The sequence below is a fragment of the Tamandua tetradactyla genome, chromosome 2 (assembly GCF_023851605.1).
Source record: "Tamandua tetradactyla isolate mTamTet1 chromosome 2, mTamTet1.pri, whole genome shotgun sequence".
NCBI lineage: Eukaryota > Metazoa > Chordata > Mammalia > Pilosa > Myrmecophagidae > Tamandua > Tamandua tetradactyla.
This window is the reverse complement of record NC_135328.1, coordinates 210,249,540-210,265,882: the sequence shown is the minus strand read 5'-3', so window position 1 is coordinate 210,265,882 and position 16,343 is coordinate 210,249,540. Positions and strand designations below refer to the sequence as shown.

Sequence of the window (16,343 nt, the reverse complement as noted above, 5' to 3'; positions counted from 1 at the left end):
CCAGAATACTCAGATATTCTACCAAGACAGAGTTAGGGACACTGAAAGATTTTTATTCTCTGGCCGTAATTTTTTTAACTTCCTTGCAGACCAGCAAGCATTAACTTACATGCTAACATTACCTGAAAGTTCATTATATTTTAATGTCTTTCGTTTTAAGACGCATTCTTGTTTCGTTTATGTTCTTTTTGGCACCACAACACTAGGCAAAGAGAACCTCTGCAGGTGGCCAATTTTTCATCTACTTTATATTCACCTTTCAGTTTTGATTTTCTAGACATCCTTACATCCGGGCCTCTACCAGCGGTGTGGCCTTAAATAGGCTGTTCACCCATTAAAGTAGCAAGTATTTATTGAGCAGATTCTAGACTGGGTGCAAGAACGGCACCGTGCTAGGTGCTGCCGGCTGCGAGGGAAAGAAAATAGTCTAAGTAGAGGGCAAGCTGTATTTACATGGTGGGGGCGGGGTAAGGAGCCTTGAAGGAACTGAGAGTCGACAAAGTGCAGGACAGGGGTGGGGGACGGGGGACGCGGCGTGGGGGAAGCGTTCAGGAAGTCAGGCTGGAAATGTAGGGTTCTGCAAAGTAGGCAGGGTAATTTGGGTTTTAATCCTAAATCATTGGAACAGAAAGTAAATTAATCTCTCTGAGCGTCAATTTCTATCTCGGAAAATGTTTTATAATTAACTGCTTACTTACCCGTCTTCTCTACCTGAAAAGAATTCCTTAAGTGCTAGGGCCTCTATTTTTACCCACCTTTATTTACCCAACGCCTAGCACATAGTAGGCGCTTAATAAATGTCTGTTAGATGAATAGATAAAGTTATGGAATACTGCATTGATTTCAGTTATTAAATCAATCGATTAATTCATTTCTTTTCGCCCCATTCCCTTCCTTCCCTTTTCTCTCACCCCCTCCCTCTCCCCTCCCACACTTTCACCCCCTCCAAGCCTCCCCTCGCTTCCCGCCTACTCTCCTCGGCTCCGCCCCTCCATGGCGTCGTGAAGGCTGGAGAGGGTGAGACGAACTTTGCGGCAGTCGCGTTGCGGCGGGGCGGGGCGGGGCGCCAGGAGGCCGGCGCGCTTGGCGGCAGCGGTGGGAGGCAGGCCGGCAGACAGGCAGAGGGACCTGCAGGCTGGTGGTGGCGACTCTGCTCGCTCGTGAGGGCGGGAGGGAGTGAGTCACTGAGCGTGTGTGAGGGAGGGAAGGAGCCAGCGAGGCTCGCGCCGTCAGTCCGCAGCACCAGCCAGGCCCCGCAGCCCCGTGCCGAGGCCGGGCCGAGCCGAGCTGGGTCGGGCCCGGGCCATGCTGCTCACCGTGTACTGTGTGCGGAGGGACCTCTCCGAGGTGACCTTTTCCCTCCAGGTCGACGCCGACTTCGAGCTGCACAACTTCCGTGCTCTGTGCGAGCTCGAGTCCGGCATCCCCGCAGCCGAGAGCCAGGTAAGCTGGGCAGCGGGCGAGGCCTCGGTCCGGAGTGTGTTCTCCCTGCCTGGGGGTTCATACTCCCTCTTTTGCTACGGATAGATAATGGGAGGGAGACCTAAGGGCTGGGCATTCCCAGTTCGCCCCCTCATCCGGGAGCCATCCGGAATCGGTGCTGCCTCCACGCACCCCGAGCGTGGGTTAGGGTGCCAGGGGTGGGAGCGGAGAACCCCGCCTCAGACGTACCGTCTGCACCGTGAGGGGCTAGTGGACACTGTTGGAGAGCCCGCCTCACATTCTGGCACTTGAGCCCCATCTCCCGTAGTCCGAGTTTGGAGAGTCGTCGTGGACCCAGAAGGAGTCCTGGGTTTGCAAGGGTTCATACTTCCAGCTTCCCCAACCAGAAATACCAGTTTAGAAATACCAGTTTGGATCACCGTGGCAGATAGATGTTCATTTCTGTTTTGGAGAGGGTTCCTGCCTAAGTAAATATATGTAATTTACCTTTAAATGTCCCGATTTGCACCTTAGATAGGGGGGAAAGTTTGAGACTTGCACTACCTCGTTTTTGAGGTCTTTGGAAGGGCTCTCTTCCCTATTACATACGTTTCTGGCTCAGTTCTTAAAAAAAAAAATACAGGTTCAATACAAACTATTTGTTTCTCTGTTTTCTTCATTGCTTGTAGACCAAAAGCCCTTCTTTCAGGTCACGATTCAGTTTGGGGCAGTTCAAAGCCCAGTCCTTTATAAGGATATTTGCTTGAAAATGGTCTAGTATTTTCACCTTAGTGTGATTTGGTTGTTTCATTTCCCTAACCTGCTGGAAAGAAGTTCAGCTCTCTTACAGTTTGAATAAGCAAAGTAATTTATTCTCAAATTGCTTTAAGACTGCGGCTAGTCTTTATCAAACACAGTTGGTGGCACTGACTCTATAACCTTTAAATTCTGACTTGATAAGTGAAACTTGAAGTGCATACCTAAACATTGAAGGAAATTATAGAAGCCCTCCAAGGACCCAAAATGTAAATCTTGATTTCCTACTGCAACTATGAAATAGTTCTCCAGGCCATCACCCACTACTGCTTGTTCTGTCCTGTATTAGGGTACAAATATGTGTCAATATTTTGTTCTGAAGTGAGTGTGATTACACTTTGTGAACTTTAGAACCTTGGCATAGAGCTGAATATCAAAAAAGAACTTGTTTCAGGGTTCAAAGTGTCACACAAAATGTTCCTTAGCAACAGGTACCAAAATTTTGTACAAGGGATTTTTTGAAACTTCTTCCGTAAGAAGTTAGTCTACAAAAACTCAGGAAGCAGTTTCTGTTGATGAATCATTCATGTGGAGAATGAGGAAAGGACAATTTAGAGAGAGAAAATCAACTCAAATTTTTGGAGGTGGCTATTTCAATTGTTCTCTTCCCTCTAGCTGCAGTATTACCCTGGTTATAATCACTACCTGGTAAGGGAAATAGAAAATTAAGATGTAAATTGATTTTGTTTTTAGGGCTTGGAAAAAGAGAAAGATTGAGATTGTCTCTATTCTGTACTTTTTTTTTTAACATTTGTTCCCCCTATCATTTATTTTTATTCCATATGTTCTACTCGTCTGTGACAAGGTAGACAAAAGGAGCATCAGACACAAGGTTTTCACAATCACACAGTCACACTGTGAAAGCTATGTCATTATTCAATCATCTTCAAGAAACATGGCTACTGGAACACAGCTCTGCATTTTCAGGCAGTTCCCTCCAGCCTCTCCATTACATCTTGACTAACAAGTTGATATCTCCTTAATGCGTAAGAATAACCTCCAGGATAACCTCTCAACTCTGTTTGGAATCTCTCAGACACTGACACTTTATTTTGTCTCATTTCACTCTTCCCCGTTTTGGTCGAGAAGGTTTTCTCAATCCCTTGATGCTGAGTCTCAGTTCATTTATTCTGTACTTTTTGAGATGACTGTAACAGAAAATTTAAGTGAGTTAAGGGAGGTGTCAGATTGCAAGACAGATGGTCAAGGCATAGTTGTGAGGATAGGAACACCTTACTTAATTGAACAGTTAGATAACTCCATATTTATTCTTGATCATTATGTCAATGTTTTGGTATTTACTTCCTTCACAAGCCGTATTAGCATATAGAAATTTGGGCTCCCACTAATAACCTGTATTACACAGCTGTAAACAGCTCTTGTTTTTCAAGTTTGTTCTTTTGGCTCCATTATAACCTGACAACACAGTATCTATTTTAAGATGTCTGGTGGTCGGTTGTCTTTAATTTGCTTGCCTGTCAGGCAGGAACAGGATCCATCCTAGACACTTGAGTCATTTCCTTTCATAAAATCATAATAGTGAACATCATTATAGTTTTTACCCACAAATATATCATCTTCCCTTACTTGAGTCCCCACCCCCCTCACCTCCCAGGGTTCTTGCACTTTATTCCTCTTGTGATTCCCTGATCTTTTTACCTCACTCCTCTCATTTACGTTCTCCATTCTCATTCTTTCGCCTTCCTTTTCTTAAAAGGAGTATATATTTTTTATGCTTCTGGCTATTCTTTTGGCCACTGTGTGTCCAGACCACTGGTTTTCAAAGTTTTTTGATCATTTACCTTTATCTTTAAGATGTTTTTAAACCTGCATCCTTGTATGTATATAATAAATTGTATATATGAACTAATATACTTTATTATGCATATGTATGTATTATATGTATATGCATATGTAATATACTTTATACATGAATTACGTTATATGCATGAAGTAATGCATCATGTATATTATAAATAGGCACAAAATTGAATTACAGGAGGGTGAAATAAAGTAAATTCAACTGAAAATTCTAGTATTTTTAATTTTCTTTTCACACCCTTAAAGAGTTATCATCCACACCTGCCCCACATTGGGGTTCACTGGTTTAGAATTGTCTTTCACATCAGCACCCATTATGCTTGAGCATAAACTTAGAAAGGTGGTAATTTTTAAGAGCTCCAGTCTGATTTTAATGGTTATAATGCTGTGTTGAGCATGATAACAAATTTAGAATAGCAATCATCTCTACTTTTACTTATGATTAAAGCTAGATGTGTTCCATCTCTTAATGCAAGGAGCCAATCGTGGCTCTGTTTAATGCTTTGCTGTAGACTTGACTGAGTGAACTCAAACAGTTACCAGATTTTGACTTCAATTTAAATTAGTCTTCAAAGTTTTGAAGCATCATTATAATTTACCTCTTTAGGTGGCATGTGGTAAAATGTGTGCAGAATGTTTTTAAGAACCCTCAAATGAAAGGCATATTTAAGAGTCAAATAATAGTAACTCTATGATTCTGCAAGTGGATCTCCACACATAGCATGATTTGTGATTGGTAAAACACTATTTTAAACTAGTGGAAACTGAAATTTTCCATTGTAACCAGTTTTGGATGTTTATTTTCAAAGGTAAGTTTCATGTGTTGCTTTGTTGTTGTTGTTTTTTCTGATTAATACTGCATATTCGTTATAGAAAATGTATAATGAATAAAAAACTGCAAAAACGAGCACAGTCACTTCTTAACCTTGTAACCCAGAGATAACTATGGCTTATTTTTTATTGTATTTTTTCCTAAAAATTTCTCCTTTATATAGTTGATGTGTCTCTTAAACATAATGGGACCTGAACTGTATATACAATGTAATATCTTTCTTCAGTCAACACTGCATTGTCAGCATTTTCCCGTTAAATTTCAGGTTTTTCAAATTTATAATTTTTTTTCAAACTTATGATTTTTAACAGCTACCTAATCCATTATATTAGTGTGCTATAGTTTGAAAATTTATCAATTGCTGTTCATTTGAATTGAAGAACATTGGAAGCATTATGAGTAACATTGTCAGGGATATCCATATACTTATGGCTTTGTCCCATTTCTTATTATTTTCTCAGGACATACTCTTAGATTTGGAATTACCAGGTCAAAATTATAAAACATTTGAAAGACTTAGTAAATATTGTGAAATTGCCTTCCGAAAAGGTTAAAAAGTCAAGCTGGGGTGGGCCACAGTGACTTAGCAGGCAGAGTTTTCACCTGCCGTGCCTGAGACCCGGGTTCGATTCCCAGTGCCTGCCCATGCCAAAAAAAAAAAAAGTGAAGCTGGCCATTACATGGGTAAGCGTATGCAGAGCACACTCAACTAATTGTGGATACTTGGAGCTATTCAGAGTGATTCCAGAGAGTTTATGGCCAGTTTTTGGTCCTCAGTGCTAGAAATGCATTGTTAAGATTTCTGTTAATTGAAGTCTCTTATCAGAGCCAGAAAACATTTGATATCATGCTTAAAGATTTTAGAGTTTTATTACTTAGTCTGTTGTTAAATGTTGATTAAGATTAGAATTCAGTCTCTAGGGTGCCTCCTCTGTCTGGATTAAGTACTAGCAGTTGTGCCAGTTCTGCAGATTTAGACTTCTAGCTGTATAAATTTTCCTGCCTCTTGTATGTTGTCATAAGTAACAAATCTTGAATTATGAGCATTGTATTGTAGCCTTATAGTTGGTTGGATCATTTGAATTGTGGAAGGTGTTACCTCTAAGTCTGGAATACTGTTACCAAACTTTTTAACTGGTAAAGATTTTAAATCATTAGTTCAAAAGATACACATAGTAAGTTTGAAAATCATGACGTAGATTTATTCTGACATTTAAGCTGTCAAATATCTTTCTTATACTCATGTCTCATCTAGCAAAAATCAGTTCTTCGTGAAAAGTGTAATTTCAGCTAAGCTTTTATTTATCTCACCTGAACTATGCCTGTTTTGTCAGAATAAAGAATGTTTTCCTCTTCCATGCTCCCAGTATCTCTAGGAAGTTAGGGGCAGATAACAATATTCCATATTTCAGAAACATGCTTGGTGTTAGTAATTAACTGTAGTGATTACATTTTTATTATTGGATCATACAACCTTAAGAAAAAAAAGATGATCATCTGCTGAGTAAGTATCGTGGCAACTGAATAATGATGGAGTGAGGTATGACATCTGTGAAATGGGAATCCAAATAGCAAGGGATTGGTAGTATTCCTTTCTTTATTGTTGGGGCAGGATAACACTGAACAATGTACAGTATTTTGATCCCCTTGGCAGATATAGCCACTTAGTGGGGATGGATGTCTAAATAGTTCTTGTTGAAGTCACCCAGTTAATTCACCAGGCCACTTTGGGATTACATTTGGGGAAATTGTACATAGTACTAGAAAAGTATGGGCTTTAAAGTCACACAAATGGGGTTCCAAATCCTAGCTCTCAAAATAGCTGTGTGACCTCGGGTCACCTATTTCTCTGTGTCTCAGTTTCCCTGTGTATAAAATGGAACTAATGATGTCCACTTTATATAATGCTTATGAGCCTTAAATGAGAGGATATGAGGACTAAGTGGGAGAATTAAAAAACCTAGTAAGGTGTGGCTCTTAGTAGAAAAGCTCACTAATGGTAGCTGCTATTTGAATTTGGCTTTCCATGTGGCATTTCCTACATAGAGAGAATTTAGTGGTCTTGTCATAGAAACATTCTCATTCTCCCAAATTTGATTCCTAATTGAAAATAAATAAATTGACATTCTCTCATAAGTACAGTTAGACTTTATCATTCCTCTGGAGATTGGTCATGTATCTCTAAAGATTCTGATAGCTGAGTTTCTGAATTTGGAAAATTAAGGAATACTTAGACTACTGGTATCTTTCTTGCTGCACACCTCAATCTGTGACACTTCAGATTTAAGTGTTTTTTTTCCCCCAAGGCAGTCCCCAAGTTATAAATATGATTTATGTTGCTTTGCAAAAAAAAAAATCTGTGTTGATTATGGTATAGTTTTGCTATGCAGTATGTAATTAAATAAGGACATGCTATTGAGATGATGGTGTGACAGGTGCAACCTGTTATGATGTTGCAGATTGAGGGTGAAAACTAATACTTTTCTAGTCATGTATACTTCTTGTAAAGTGTAGTTGAACCTACAAGTTCTGCAAATCAATTTTTTCCTTTCTCTCCAGAAGGACTCAATTTTAGAGGGAACTAAAATCAGTTTCCTATTGGTTCTGTTTCTCAAGTCAGTGTAAATTCTGAGAACAGATATAATAGAATCAGTTTTGTTTTCAGTTTAAATGCTGCATATTCATTTCTGTGCCACGCAATCTTGCTATGAGACCTATGAGGACACGTGAGGAAACACTGTAGAATGCTGGTATAGCAGAAAGAACTTGAAGGGACAACTGCAATGATTAGTCCCAACTGCTTGTTTGAAAAATGGGAAATGTGAGGCTTGAACCAACTGACTGACAGAGCCAGGACAGAACTCAGGTTCTTCAGTTTGCATGTGGCCAGGTGTTTTGTTGTTGTTGTTGTTGTTGTTTGTTTGTTTTTGTATGGACAGGCACCAGGAATCGAATCCAGATTTCTGGCATGGCAGGCGAAAACTCTGCCTGCTGAGCCACTGTGGCCAGCCCATGGCCAGGTGTTTTGTGCCCTAAAAAAGTGACTCATTAGGAAGAAAACCTTTTAAGCCTGAGATTTATTCTAAATGTCCCTCTAGAGCAAATGGTAATACAGAGCAGGTTTCATGTTCCTTCCCGGTAAAATTATAGTATGCCTTTTTGTGTGCTCTTTTTTTCTTTTCACGACACATTGTTTCATCTATTTTTCTTCAATGTTTGATTACGTGTCATAAAAATATTTTTATTGGTAGTACGTTCCTGATCCTTTTGCATCTGTATTTAATTGTTATTTTCTGGATTTCTTCCATTTCTTACTTTTACTCATATACATAAGTGTAATAAAACTTTGGAGATGGAAGAAGAGAAGGAAGAACGCAGAAAGGGTGATATTTGGGAACATTTAGGACCTGCAAGAATACAATGATCATTTAAAGATTTATGCTTTTTTTATTAATATGGTAACATATATAACATAAAATTTCCCATTTTAACCTCTTTCAAATGTGTAATTCAATGGCATTAATTACACTTAACAATGCTTTGCCACCAGTCCCACCACCATTACCAAAACTTTTTTATCATCCCAAACAGAAACTGCACACATCAAGCATTGACTCTCTGTTCCCCACCACCACCACCTATAACCTGTGATACACTTTCTGTCTCTGAATTTGCATTGTCTGGGTTATTTCACATATGTGAAATCATACAATACTTGTCCTTTTGTGTTTGGCTTATTTCATTCAACATGATGGCTTCAAGGCTCATCCATGTTATGGCATGTTACCAGCACTTTTTGTGACTGAATAATATTCCATTGTATGGATAGACCACATTTTGTTTATCCATTCTTCTGCTGATGGACACTTGGGTTGCTTCCACCTTTTTACTATTCTCAATAATACTGTGAACATTTACTTAAAAATATCTGTCATTTGTGCTTTTGATTCTTTGGAGGTATATAACTAGAATGGCATTTCTAGGTCAGATGGTAGTTCTATACTTAACACTCTGAGGAATCCCCAAATTTTTTCCCCTATAGCTGTACCACTGACAAGATATTAGAATTACATTCTCACCAAGAAGATATTAGTGTTCCTATATACTTGCATCCTGAAAGCACCCCTTTTCTTTCTTTTTATTTTAAATAGTCATTCTAGTGGGTGTAAAGTGGCATCTTGTGGTTTTGATTTGCATTTCCCTAATGGCTAATCATGTTGAACATCTTTTAATGGGCTCATTGGCCATTTGAGTATCTTCTTTGGAGAAATGTCCATTTTTTAATTGAGTTGTCTTAGGAATCCCTTTTATGTTCTTGATATTAAACCTTTTCAGATTTCCAAATAATTTCTATCATTCTGTAGGTTGTCTTTTTTTATTTTTTTAGGAAATATGTTATTAGTTTCTATAAGCAAACCATGTAGATAAAACCTTACATATGTAATGCAGTGCGTTATCCCTGTTCAAATGGAAAAAAATTAAGTTTACTCTTTCTAGGCCAGTATGGCTGTTAATTTCTGTGCGATGCTAACTCAACACAGTACAACTGGGATGTTTTTTCCAAAGTTGACATCACAGCTAAAATTTCCAAAAATTAAGATTATGTATATATGTATGTATGTGTATGCATATAAAGACCAATAGCACTATGTTATGTAGCAGTAGCAACAACAGTTTTTCTAGATTCTGCAGTCATCTGAACCAAATTATAGAAACATCCAGCAAACTCATTAAAAAAAAATGTGAAAAAACAAAAATCCAAGAAAACAGCAAGTTCTATTACTGTTATGGTACCTGGCGCCATTTTTTATTAGCTTTTCAATCATCTGGAAAGAAAAAAAAAATCTAGAATAACGGCATTAAAAACAGGTCTGAAGGGGAAAAAAAGCCTGATATAGCACAGTCACTACCATGTATCATTAAGCAGGTAACAAGATATTTTACATTCACAGAGGTATAATACAGTGTTGTTGTAGGTTGTCTTTTCATTCTCTTGATAATGTCCTTTAATGCACAAAAATTTTTTATTTTGATGAAGTCTAGTTTACCTATTTTTTCTTTTGTTGCTTGTGCTTTGGGTGTAAAATCTAGGGATCTATTGCCCAGTACAAAATCCTAAGTTATTCTCTTATGTTTTCCTTCCAAGAATTTTATAGTGTTAGCTGTTTTATCGATCCACTTTGAGTTAATTTTTGTGTACAGTGTGAGGTAGTGGTCCTTTTTCATTCTTTTGCATGTGGTTATCCAGTTTTCCTAACACCGTTTGAAAGAATAGAGACTATTTTTCCCCATTTGAGTGGACTTGGCACTGTTACCTAAAATGAGTGGCCATTATGTGTGGGTTTATTTCTGAACTCTATTCTGTTGGTCTATGTGTCTGTCCTTCTAAAAGTGAACACATTAATTAATATTTCTGTAGTTAGCATACCCAGAGTAAAGCATTGCCATTTTCCTCCCTGCTCAGTATGTAAACCTAAAATTATAACCACTACTTGCATAGATTCATTTATCTTTTAATTCAACAGATATTTGAGCATCAGTTATTTAACAGGCCTTGTTCTAGACCTTGGGGATGTAGTGAACAAAACAAACTCTTTGTCCTCAGGTAGCTTACTTTTCAGTGAGGCAGAAAGACAGTAAACAAACAATAAATACATAGTATATTAGGGGAGGATACATTTCAAGTAGGTTGATTAGGGAAGGCCTCTGAAGAGGTAATGTTTGATCAGGAAGAAAAAATGGCTAGAGAAAAAGTCCTCAGTTGGAGAGAAGAGCAAGCGAAACAGCCCTAATGGCAAGGTTGATCCCTGTTATTTGAGGAACAGCAATCATAGTAGGAAATGAAAGCAGAGAGGGAGATAAGGCCAAATCATTTGGACCTAGAAGTTAATGGAAAGGGCTTTGGGTTTTATTCTAAGTGTGATGGGCAACACTGAAGGGTTTTGAGCAGGAAGTGACATCTGATTAGGAGGAAGCCTGTGGACTTTCTGCTTTATACCTTGTTATTTCTTGATGCTTTGTGCTGTTACATCTTTTCTTGTAGATTGTCTATGCTGAAAGACCTCTCACGGACAACCACAGATCACTGGCTTCTTACGGCTTGAAAGATGGGGATGTCGTGATTTTACGGCAGAAAGAGAATGCAGATCCTCGACCTCCAGTGCAGTTCCCAAGTAAGACATCTCATAACTGGTTAGCGTATCCTAACACACACATCCATAGGTAGCACCGCCTAGTGGTTCCGAGTACAGATGGAGTCAGAATACCAGGGTACACATTCTGACTCTGCCCTTTGCCTGCTGTGGAGACATGGACAAGCTATTTAACTCTCGAATTTACTGTTTCTTCATCTCTGAGATAAGGACCATAATTAACCCCAACTCCTACAGTTGGTGTGAGCATAATGCTTGTAAAACTTTTACCTCATAGTAAGCCCTCAATAATGTTCGCTTCTGTGATATCAGTGATAATTGCACAATAATCTTTATCCTTGGGAGGAACTGTGAAGTTACATATGCCTGACTTTTTATTTATTCATTTTATTTTTTTAAATACAAAAAAACACCAAATAAATGTAAACATTCCTATTTTGATCATTCTGTTCTATATATATAATCAGTAATTCACAATATCATCAACATAGTTGCATATTCATCATCATGATCATTTCTTGGAACATTTCATATGCCTGACTTTTGACTGTCTGACTTTTACTACTTTGTGTCTGGCCCTCAATGGCAGGCCTTTTTGGTGCATTTTCCAGTCAGCCAGGCACATGAGCCCACATTTCACATGATCACATAACTCTCGTTGTGAGGAAAGAGATTCCACTTTACAGTTTTTTATTATTAGCAGATGAAGCTCAGATTTAAAATAATGTCTTCAAAGTTAAATAGCCAACAAGTGAAAGCACAGAAATTAAATCTTGCTGCTTTCTCCATTACACTGAACTTCATGAACATTAAGCAGTGAAACCACCAATTTCCTATTCTTCCCTACAAACTGTGTCAATCGTGTAAAAAGAAACTTACATGTATTCAATGCTCCATCCAGAATAGATGTTTATAACCTGGAATCTGTGCATTAAGATTTAGGAGGTCTGTGTCCCTGAAATAATCTGCAGGGGTGTGTGTGTGTGTGAAAGAGAGAGAGAGAGAAAGGATGTGGGAAGAGGGTACATAGATTTCTTTATAGATTCGAATGGGTTCATAATTGACAAAAAAGTTTATGAGTGTTTTCAGTGTAACTGCTTAATGAAATGTATTTTTTTTCCCATTCTCTACCAAATTCTGGTAGATTTATTTAAACATTGTTTAGTCTCCAGGTCACTGGTTTTAAAGTTTAAGGTAACAGGTGATAGGTGTTCGGGTGATGATAGGCTTCAGCCTGTTATGCAGTGCTTCCATTCAGCCTGAAACTGGAGCTGCAAGAGGTCATCAGGCACCCTCCTTACCAGGTCTGGATTACATTAGTCTCTTGGGGCTCCTGCTAAACTTTAGAAAGAGTAATGGTGAAAATATGCCAATAGGGCGGGCCGCGGTGGCTCAGCGGGCAAAGTGCTTGCCTGCCATGCCGGAGGACCTCGGTTCGATTCCCGGCCCCAGCCCATGTAAAAAACAAACAAACAAAATACAATAAAACAAGAAAATGTTTAAAGATGTTTCCCTTTCTTCCTCCCTTCCTTCCTTCCATCCTTCCTTCCTTCTCTCTGTCTTTCCTTCCCTTCCTCCCTCTCTCTTTAAAAAAAAAAAAAAAAATATGCCAATAAATAAAAATTTGCAAAGGTGGCTAACCAAGTCATCCACTATTTAATGTGCTTGTTCGTTCTAGGATTTGCTTTTCTTTCTTTCTTTTTTTTTTCCTTCCTTTGTTGTCCCTTACAGACAAGAGTGCCAATAGATGAAAACAAAAACTTGGTTTATAAGGTAAACAAATTTTTCAAAATTATTCTGAAGTGAATGGATACTCAAGATAATGTTTAACAGGGGTACTGATAAAATTTCTCAGCCAGCAAAGTCTGCCTGCCCATAGTTGGTATAGAATAACTACCTCAAAGGGATCCTGCCATTCATGTCACCTTTTCACTGGTTGGAGTTCTTAGGTATATACTAGCTGCTGGCTGAAGTCTATTTGGAGAAAGAGGCTGGTTAAACCCATGCCAGGAGGCAATAGCCTTATACCTGAATTTAAGCATTTTGTCGTCAATTTGAGATCCAAAAGGCTTTAAGCTAGCCCCAAAACGTGGGACAAGGGTGACTATCAAGTATATATATATATATATTTTTTTTTTTAACTTTTTTTACTGTATAGTATAACATATATACAAAGCAAAGAAATAAAAAAGCAATAGTTTTCAAAGCACTCTTTCAAATATGTATTTTTTGAGGTTGAAGAAATGTGGGTTCACTCAATCCTGGCCTCTTGTTCTGGCTCTGCTTGTTTACTTTTCTATTTCTAAAAAAAAATAACAGCTTCATTGAGATGGATTTCACATACAATACAATTCATCCATATAAAGGGTACAATTCAGTGGTTTTTAGTCTATTTTTGCAGTGTTTTGCAATCACCTGCACACTCAGTTTTAGAACATTTTCATCACCTTAAAAATAAATTCTGTACCTATTCCCCATTTTCCCCCAACCCCTACGGCTCTGGGCATTCAGCCACAGATCTACTTTCAGTCTCTGTGTTTTTTTCTGTTCTAGGTATTTCACATAAATGGAACCACATATTATGTGGTCCTTTGTGGAATAAAACTCTTAAAAGGACCAAAATTTCCTTTTATTTTCCTTGAATTATAATAAAATCAACTCACCTTGAATTATAGAACCCTAGGAGTTGTAGCTCCCTAAACTTTTGTGGCTTTTGCTGTATTCAGTACTAAGAACCTGTGCAAGTCCCTTCTCTTCTGTCATTCTCTCCTGTAACATAATTGTACGTGCTCTGTCCAGGAGCATGTGCAGTGAGTGATGTTCAGATGAAAGTACACTCTCAAATCACTGTTCAGAAACCTCACAGAATTTAATATCTACTGTTTGTGCTAGTCACTTGATAGGTGTTTTAGTTTCCTAGCTGCTAGAACAAATACGATACAGTGGGTTGGCTTAAAAACAGGTATTTGTTGGTTCACAGTTTCAAAAGCTAGGCTTGTTTTTTCCTGGGATCAGTATCTTCAGGCTGGCTGGCACTCTTTGTGCTTTTGGCTTTTCTGTCACATGGCACTGCACACAACAGCATCTTTACCTTTCTCTTCTGGGTTCCTTCCAGCTTCTGGCTGTTCCCTTTGGCTTCTCCCTCTGTGTCCAGTTTATAAGGACTTCTGCTATTTCAAATTAAGGCTCAATCTCATTTGCTATGTGTACACCTCATTTAATAACATCTTTAAGATCCTGTTTAAAAATGGGTTCACACCCACAGGTCTAGAGGTTGGGATCAGAATATGCTTTTTGCAGGGGAACATGATCGAATCTCCACCAATAGGATAGTATTCTTTATCTAACGTATCAAGGCTCTTTGAAGTATATGTCAGACCAGTCTAGGTGTTTCTCAAGAACCACATCCAGATTTATGAAACGGAGTTTGCTGAAACTAGATTTAAGTTTTTAAAACCATAAATAAATAAAATTAAAAGTTGATATCCATTCTGAGACATTTTATAAGCTGAAAATTTGGGGTTGCTATCATTCTTCCCCTCTCCCCCTTTTCTGTTTCTTATCAGTTCACTCTCATAGACTCCAATCTTCATACTGTAAGTCAGCATAAGAAGGGTAGTGAGAAAGCAAGGCAGAAGGTATTACCATTTAATATCATGGGTTCTTATATAAGGAAATGTTCTGTTTCTTTCAAATGTTTGTATTATGGGGTTACTTGGAGTAAATTTTGAATTGATTTTCCCCAACAGATTTACCCCGAATAGACTTCAGTAGTATAGCTGTGCCTGGCACATCAAGCTCCCGGCAGCAACACCAGCCATCGGGAGCGCAGCCGTCCCACACGTCTCCTGGAGAAATCGCTGCTTCTCCTCAGGGCTTGGACAACCCAGCCTTGCTCCGAGACATGTTGCTGACCAACCCCCACGAGCTGTCCTTGCTGAAGGAACGCAATCCACCCCTGGCAGAAGCTCTGCTCAGTGGAGATCTTGGTAAGCAATAAACTTGGAAGGCTGTCAAGCTGACCTGAGGTGAAATAATTGTGCTGCAGCAAATGTGGAGAGAAGCAAGCAACTGGTTTGTTCAGCTCACTGCGTCAGGTGATTTGTCGAACATACCTTTTGGTCTGTGGGGGGTAAATTAGTGCTAATGTCAAAGGCTGAGTTAACTGGCGATAGTGATAGGATTTTAGGACTACATAGATCCCCGACTTTCATATAGCCCAACCCCTCATTTTATATTTTTTTCTATTTTTTTTTAAACATACAACCCAGGTACTCATTTTCTGGCCCATTCTGTTGAGACTTAAGAAGGAATCAGTAAGCCAGCTGATGCCAGTTGAAATGCTATTATTACTAGAAAACAGGTTCAATACTATCAACTTGTTTGGCAAAATGCAACTCCTTTATTCTCATCCAGCCCAGGTTTGGATAATAATGAGGTCATTGCCAGCAGTTTGTTTGGAGCTGTAGTTGAGCTGTGCTTTTATTAAACATAACAGTTATTTTTCTAGTCATCTTTATGAATAAAGTTCTCTCTGTAAATGTCCCGTTTCACTCTGGGATTATGATGCTGAATTGAATATATATATATATTTTAAATAATTTTTTATTAATTAAAAAAATTACCAGAAAGAAATGCAAACATCTTTAATGTATGTTCATTCTGTTCTACAGATATAATCAGTATGAATTGAATATATTTTAAAAGATAACAGACACTCAAGAATTCTTTCCTGAATTCACCTTTTTTTTTTTTTTTTTTTTTAGTGGAGGTAATAATTATCTACAGAGAAGTACACAGATTGTACTTCGGAATTGTCAGTATATAATTTGATGAGTTTTGATGAACATGCACGCTCAAGTAGCCACCAGCCCAGTCAGGATAGCGAACATATCTATTGCTTTAGAAAGTTCCATTGTGTTTCCTTCTAGTCAGTTTCTTCCCCGTTAGGCTACCACTGTTCTGATAACCATTATAAATTTGTTTTGCCCATTTTAAAATTTCATAATAAATTGAATCATATAGGATGTACTCTTTTGTGTCAGACTTCTTTCACTTAACATAGTGTTTTAGATTCATCCTTGCTGGGTGTATCAGCAGTTCATATGACTAATCTCGATTTCTTAAATTTCTTATGTCCAAAGACTGATGATAACACACTTAAGTTTACACATTTAAATGCATCACTGTTAAAAAATAGTAAAAGATTCTTTTATATATCTTATGGAAGCAGTGTTTTCTCCTTACTAATTTTACTGCATATTGTCCATTAAGACATGACACACAAAATATAGGCTAAC

At 38.3% G+C, this 16,343-nt stretch overlaps 1 protein-coding gene across 1 annotated transcript in view; it reads left to right on the top strand.

Annotated features, from left to right (window-relative positions):
* Positions 1–1,099: 1,099 nt before the first annotated feature.
* The window catches only part of DDI2 (DDI proteasomal shuttling factor 2), a 48,855-nt gene continuing 33,611 nt past the window's right edge, over positions 1,100–16,343 (top strand). Inside the window, exons 1-3 of the mRNA XM_077151196.1 lie at positions 1,100–1,443; positions 10,935–11,064; positions 14,793–15,032. Of these exons, the coding sequence (XP_077007311.1) occupies positions 1,306–1,443; positions 10,935–11,064; positions 14,793–15,032 (508 nt within the window). The 5' untranslated portion in view covers positions 1,100–1,305. The remainder of the gene's footprint in view (positions 1,444–10,934; positions 11,065–14,792; positions 15,033–16,343) is intronic.